At 37.5% G+C, this 7,973-nt stretch overlaps 1 protein-coding gene across 1 annotated transcript; it reads left to right on the top strand.

Annotated features, from left to right (window-relative positions):
• Window positions 1–2,257: 2,257 nt before the first annotated feature.
• Window positions 2,258–5,629, top strand: LOC128241262 (uncharacterized protein K02A2.6-like). The gene has a single exon (XM_052958206.1). It carries the CDS (start codon window positions 2,258–2,260, stop codon window positions 5,627–5,629), a length of 3,372 nt encoding a protein of 1,123 aa, XP_052814166.1.
• The last annotated feature ends 2,344 nt before the right edge of the window (window positions 5,630–7,973 follow it).

The following is a 7,973-nucleotide window of genomic DNA, read 5'->3' as shown; positions in this document are numbered from 1 at the left end:
AATGTCTGAAAAAGTATAACTCGTTCAAAGGCTCTAATATTCAGCCACATGTTAACATGATGTATTATTAAGGAGTAGAACAAATAATATAGTTTTAAGCTATGTTTAAACACATTTGTTTTGCAAATTGAAACAACGTCAAAATAACGACGGTATCTCAGCATGCTGTGCTTCATATGCAAACTTGCTATGTTTTTAAAAAGGATCTACATTATGTATGTAACTTTGCATTGGTAATGTTGTAAAGATATATATCTATGGAGTCGAAATGGTATTTAAATATTAAGACAACAACTACATTAATTTCAAAGCTGAATAAGGTTCATTTTCGCACAAATAAAAACATTTAATTTAATTGGTCTGGACCGTCGTGTTTGACCTCACATAATTTTTAAAATTGACTACGTCTAACGAGTTTTATTGTACCTGCAATATTTATTTGCACATTAAGAAAAACATTTCATAAACTTGAAATACACTTCAAACACGCACATTTAAAAACGATTGTGAACCAGGGTAATTAAGCAATGTTTAATGATCGTTTACACGGGCCGTATTATGGGTAGGTATACTTATACTTACAAGAATTTGTTAAGCTAAAACTGATAGGAACCGGTGTTAGGTTCTTATCCTGGGTACAAGCAAGTACAATTGTCATTTTTAAGGCATAGGAATTGGGGCCGGAACCTAACATATTTTGGATGAGAAGCCTGCAAGTATATGACAATATAACTCGTACCACTTCACTCTACACTAAAATATCCCAATGACCTACATGCATATATGTCCTAGTGGTTATGTCCCGTATGGAGCTTTTTTGTTATGGCCGGTTGCTGACCCAGCAATTACATCAGAATTGTGGCCCAACTAACGTCCCCTCTAACGTCAAATCCTGGATTCACCCCTGCACTTGACCCCCCCTCCCCCATATGGTTTTGTATTTGATTCAGTTTTACACATAAAGAGTATGATAAAACTATCGGGAAGAATGGTGGCTTTGCTCTTTTGAATCGACCGGCCGGTTCAATCACAATCCTAGTTTAATGCACAGAAACAACGGTGAAATTGTTCTATGCCTAACCAGTACTGAGTACGCCCAGTTTCATACTGTTACCTTAACACTAAAATGAGTGTAAATGCTAGTTTTACATTTTCGTTGAAACGAAGCGTTTTTTATTTAAATTAAAACCTGGACCTTCGGTATTGAGCACCTTATTACAGAGCTATTTCGTCGGTTGTAAGTGTATGTTTTTGTGCATATCAGTAAACAAGGTTGGGACATGTCAATCTGTTTACATACAGATCATTAGAATAAGACATTCGACACATATCTTATAAAAAATGAAATGTTATGGAAACCCAAGATAAAGTTGCAAACCCACACAAGTTAAGCATGTCCGTCTTTATTTTCCGATTAAGATGTTATGCTACTATAAAAACATGATCTCGAGTCAATACAAAGCATTTTAATTAATCCCATTTGATTTCGCAAACAATGTATGGCAAAAACTATATTCAGGGATTGTATTATAAAACAGCTACAATATAGTGAATACCATATCATGATAATATGCAACTTCAATGGAACATTTCTTGCAGCGCTTCCCGAACAAAATTGATCAAGACAAGATAAGCTGAACAATTAGTCTTCCAGCCAATCATTTCTATTTTGTTAATATTCACGTTATGCATAACAGAGTTAAAAACATGCATAGCATGGGTGAGGACATAATAAAATTATGCAATGTAATAATTTTCATCGAGAAGAACAACTGTAAAATTCAATTTCTGTAGTATATAAACTCTTTATAACAACTCTATGGAATATCATATACAATACGCTGAGTTTGATGCATCTTAAGGTCATCGGGAGAGAGAATATCCACAACAGTTACGCAAGTAGAGTGTCAAACTGTTACATAATTGGACTAGCTGCCAATTACTGATAAGCCCAACCCACTGTAGTAAAGGTGTATCGCCCACTAGCCAATAGCAGTCTCTCTGCTCAGAATACACTTGACCATTCATACATGTATTCACTCTGCTTATAGCATCCATGCTGTTAAGAACTAATAAAATGTTGTCTTCTAACTGGAGTTAGTTGTTTACCTAAACCAGCTAACATACAAAACATGGTGTCAGAAGAAAAGTGACAATGACGTATAATTCGGATTAACGAAGTTCACTACATTCTGTGGACAATTGTCTTTGTGTTTTATGCCATTTTAAGAAGATGGATTCACAAAACAATCCTAGAATGGATTGGGAGTCAAAGGACTTGCCAAGTGCTTTTAGAAAGTTCAAGGAGCACGCAAACTTTATGTTTGGAGGACCTCTAAACAAAAAGTCTGAGGAAGCCCAGTGCAATTACTTAATGCTATGGGTTGGAGAAAAAGGAAGACAAATTTTCTCCACATGGAACTTAAGTGACGATGACAACAAGACACTTAAGAATTACTATGACGGATTTGAGAGCTACTGTGCCCCGAAGTCAAATCACATCTTCAGCCGTTACAAGTTTAAGTCACGCGCACAGGAAGATGGAGAACCATTCGAGTCGTTCGTCACGCAGCTGAAAATTCTTATAAAGGACTGTGGTTACCCAGTCGGGATTCAAGACGAGATGATCCGAGATCACATTGTGTTTGGGATTAAATCAAACAAAATCCGTGAAAAGCTAATCAATGAAGGATCAGAGCTCACACTGACAAAGTGTATAGACCTAGCTCGCACCCATGAGCTCAGCCAGTCTCAAGTGAAGGATATCACTGCAAATGGACAATTTGTAAATGCAGTCGGGAGTCGGAAACCAGGCAGGACCAAGCCGCCACAGAGGGAGACGTTCCACAGACAGCCTGAAGCCCAGAACTCCAAATATGGACATAGTGAAGCCCGGAGTTCCAAATATGGACAAAGTGCAAGGACTAACATTCAAATATGTGACAATTGTGGTAACAAACACCAAAGGAAAGACTACTGCCCTGCCAAGGGAAAAGTGTGTCTTTACTGCAATAGACTGAACCACTTCGCAAAAATGTGTCGCAAGAAGGACAATGACAGCAAGAAGGTCAATGAGGTAAACAATTTTGATATAAGATCTGATCTCGATTGTTACTCTCAGAATGATTTTTCTGTAAATAGCATTGAACATGACTCATTGTCAAACCAAGCATTTGCCAAAGTAAAAGTAGGCACATCCATAATAGACATGAAAATTGACACAGGTGCGCAAGTTAATGTCCTCCCAAAGTCACTGTACTTGAAACTAAGCTTAAAGGGTCCATTACGACAAGCTCAGACACGCCTCACTGCTTATGATGGCAAACCACTATGCGTGGAAGGTTACATAACCATACCTTGTAAGTACAATGGTCAAACTTACAATGAAGAGTTTTACATAGTTAAATCAGGTTCAAGCCCCATATTAGGCTTACAGACATGTTTGAGAATGAATCTGATAAATCTTGTACTTGCAATGAATTCTAGTACCCCAAGCAAAGATAATGTAAATCACACACCTCTCACAAAGGATAAAGTCCTCTCGAAATACGCAGACGTTTTCGAAGGTATTGGTCAGTTGCCAGGTGAATGTGAAATTCACTTGCATGAAAACGTCTTACCTGTAGTTCACCCACCTCGCAAAGTCCCTGTCGCAATTAAAGACAAACTCAAGGTAGAACTTGATCGCATGGAACATCTAAATGTCACTTGCAAAGTCACTGAACCTACAGACTGGGTAAACAGTTTGGTCACTGTAGAAAAAGCAAACGGTTCTTTAAGGATATGCTTAGATCCAAATGACCTCAATGACGCAATCAAAAGACCACACTATCCAAACAAGACGCTTGATGACATATTGCCAGAGTTGTCATATGCAACCATTTTCTCAAAGCTTGATGCTCGCAGTGGTTATTGGTCAATTAAGCTCACAGAAAAGGCTTCATACCTGACAACATTCAACAGCCCCTTTGGCAGGTATCGTTTCTTGCGGTTACCATTTGGCCTGAATAACGCAAATGATTTGTTCCAAGAAAAAATGGACCATTGTCTTGAAAATTTGCCAGGTGTTAGGACAATTGTTGACGATATTGTCGTTTTTGGTAAGGATCATGCAGATCACGACCGCAATTTTGACATGCTCATGACGAGATGTCGTGAAATGGGTATAAAACTTAATGCAGATAAGACCGATATAGGCAAGAGCGAAATCCCCTTCTTTGGTCACATTCTCAGCTCTGAGGGACTAAAAATGGATCCTGCAAAAGTCAAGGCCATACAGGACATGCCACCACCAAATTCAAAATCAGAACTACAAACTATTTTGGGAATGGTCACATACCTTCAAAGGTTTGCACCCAAACTCTCTGAAATCACACTGCCCTTAAGGCAACTACTTTCTAAGGATGTAGAATTTGTATGGGATATGCCCCAACAGGAAGCATTTCAGAAAGTCAAAAATGTCATAACTCAGAGTCCAGGTCCTGTATTAGCTTACTTTGACCCCAAAAAGGAAATAACTCTACAGGTTGATGCTTCCAAATATGGCCTTGCTGCAGTTCTCATGCAAGATGAGAAACCAGTCAGTTTTGCTTCGAAATCTCTCACTAAAACAGAGGTTAACTATGCTCAGATAACGAAAGAGCTATATGCCATTTTCTTTGGTTGCAAAAGGTTTCACCAGTACGTATATGGTAAACGAATCAAATGTCAGAGCGATCATAAACCACTGTTGGCAATTTGGAAAAAAGGCTTGCATTGTGCACCCCCACGTTTGCAACGTTTGCTGTTACAGTTGCAGAAATACGATGTAGAATTGATATTTGTCCCAGGTAAACAAATTCCTCTAGCAGACACGCTGTCTCGCAAATATTTACCTGACACATACCCAGAAATTGCAGAAGGTTTAGACGTGCATGTACACGCTGTCATGTCAAATTTACCTGTAAGTGATCAGAAAATGGAGCTGATAAGGACTGCCACAGAGTCAGATTCTCAAATGCAATTACTTGCAAAGGTTATTCTTGAAGGATGGTCAAATGACAGACCACAATGCCCCAGCACGCTTCTTGAATTTTGGAACTTTAGGGATGAATTGTCAGTAGTTGATGGCATTATACTGAAAGGAAACAAAATCCTTATTCCCAAGGAAATCAGACCCTTAATGTTGGAAAAGATTCATGAAGGTCACTTTGGTGTAGAGAAATGCACACAACGCGCACGCGAGGTTCTGTTTTGGCCAAATATGTCTTCAGAGATAAAATCACTAGTGCTAAATTGCTCAATTTGCCTAGAACACAGGTGTTCAAATCAAAAGGAACCCCTGCAACCTAGCAAAGTGCCCGATAGACCATGGCAAATCTGTGCCACAGATCTGTTCCACTGGAACAATTCTGATTATGTCTTGCTGGTAGATGCATACAGCAGATATTTTGAGGTTAGCATGCTCCCAAACTCAAGGTCAGTCACAGTGATTGATAAATTGAAAGGTTACTTCAGCCGTCACGGCATCCCAGAAGTTTTACGATCTGATAATGGACCATGCTATGACTCTTTAGAGTTCAACAAATTTGCAGAACAGTACGATTTCAAACACATAACATCTTCCCCAGGTCACTCCTCGGGTAATTGACTTGCTGAAATTACCGTCAAGACAATTAAGTCTCTGTTCACAAAAACAAAACAGGCAGGAAATGACCCATACCTAGCACTGTTAGAGTATCGCAATGCCCCATTACAATGTGGTCAATCCCCTGCACAGCTCTTAATGAGCAGACAGTTAAGGTCAACACTGCCATTAGTAGACAAACAGCTTAAGCCACGAGTACATGATATGCAGACTGTTAAAGACAAAATGCATATTTCCAAACAAAAGTCAAAGTTTTATCATGACCAGTCTGCTAAGCCACTCAGATCTCTTGAAATAGGTGAAAATGTAAGGGTAAGGCAAGGAAAACGTTGGTTACCTGCTGTAGTAGAAAAAAGGGTTAACAATAGGTCATATGTTGTCAAAACAGAGAACGAAGGATTATACAGAAGAAACAGGCAACATCTTTTAAAAACTAATGAGAAACCTTTTCCCACCAATGGTCAATCTTATCAGTCAAATCCATCCACCTCTGATCTAAATCCTAGCCCAATACCTTGTCCTGCTACAGAAAAGTCATCTTCTCTAGGTAATACAGTACAGCCACAAGTATCAGAGGAAACATTTAATTCCCCTTCAGTTGAAATACCTGTCAACTCACAAGCACAGACCATTTCAGATAGCCATTGTCAGACATCTGATGATAGGGTTTATTATACAACGAGATCGGGTCGGAATGTCAAAATGCCTCAGAAACTTTCATTGTAAATACATGCTGTATTGACTATGTAAATAATGTTTTCAGGAACTACTTTTTCATGTTTATATGTTTAATTCTTGTTAGATTTTAGATATAATAGAGAGTGTTCTTACATTAGCAGAAAACCACAAGACATGTAATATAAACTATGCAGTCATAAAATGGATAAGTCAAGCTGTGCATTTATTGACATAGGAACTTAGCAAATTACTACAAGCTGTGAACTCTAGTACTGACTGTGAGAACCCTACTTCAAAGAAAGAGAGATGTTACATAATTGGACTAGCTGCCAATTACTGATAAGCCCAACCCACTGTAGTAAAGGTGTATCGCCCACTAGCCAATAGCAGTCTCTCTGCTCAGAATACACTTGACCATTCATACATGTATTCACTCTGCTTATAGCATCCATGCTGTTAAGAACTAATAAAATGTTGTCTTCTAACTGGAGTTAGTTGTTTACCTAAACCAGCTAACATACAAAACAAAACAATTGACAGGCGATTGTCTGTTTTGATCTACATTCGCCTCTGTGATGCCCTTGTCTGCCAACTCCACGATCATCTCCTTGAAGAACTCAACAAATCTTAGAGCACAGATAAACTTGAAATAATGAACCATATTAAATGTATTCCATCATCACAGTAAAATACATGTACATGTGTATATGCAAAATACCCCACTCCTATTACTGAAAATAACATTGCATTCTCTTAAACTGTAAAACAATATAAAACAAAATGCTACTACATTAATTATTTAATATTGTGACGTGGAAATATAGTTCCTTGTTGACAAAAATGTAGTATTAAACAAAACCATCATGGGCAACATAGTCGCATCCAGATAATATGAATAATGGACAAAAAATATTTTACATAATGTATTGTCATATTAATTCTGATTTTTTTTAATGAATTTAAAAATAAGAATTGTTAACATCCACCTTGCCAGGTCAAAGAAAAAATGAAATATTGTGACATGAAAATACAATATATCTTTCATTTAATATTTAAGAGATAATATTTAGACGATAAATTGTGTTATTATGCTTTTAAAAAGAAACTAATTGTATTGGCTGTAAAGCCATTATTATTTATAATGAAATCTAGATTTTGAAATTGTCCTACAGAAACTGGACAAAATAGTTCACCGTTTGTATGAATCATTGCCGTTATGAATATTTCAATCTAACATTTACTATTCTGTAGTATACATACATATTCAAAACTAAACTCGAAAAACGCTCAAAGGTGAAGTATATAGTAGCTATACTATAGATTGGCATGTCATATTATTTACAACATCAGAATGCATATATTTCAATACAAGACATAATCATTCGAAGAAAGAATGTCGACAACATAAAACTAATGAAAGTCACGGACCTTCGACAGTGACTATTTCTTCCAGCTTCTCCGTCTGATCTATGTCGGCCTCTGTGATGCCTTTGGCTGCAAGTTGCCCTTTCACCTTCCGTATGTTCCGCACGTATGACGCATGTTCACTTCCAATAACAATCCCAGTTCCCCTACAATGATACACAGAGGGTCTATTCATAAACAGTATTTAGTAATCCAACTGAAAACTTATCCAAATAAAGTAACAGTTAAACTACATTTATACAGT

The sequence above is a fragment of the Mya arenaria genome, chromosome 7 (assembly GCF_026914265.1).
Source record: "Mya arenaria isolate MELC-2E11 chromosome 7, ASM2691426v1".
NCBI classification, from domain to species: Eukaryota; Metazoa; Mollusca; class Bivalvia; order Myida; family Myidae; genus Mya; species Mya arenaria.
Note: the sequence above shows the minus strand (reverse complement) of the source record. Positions and strands in the feature narration are given on the sequence as shown.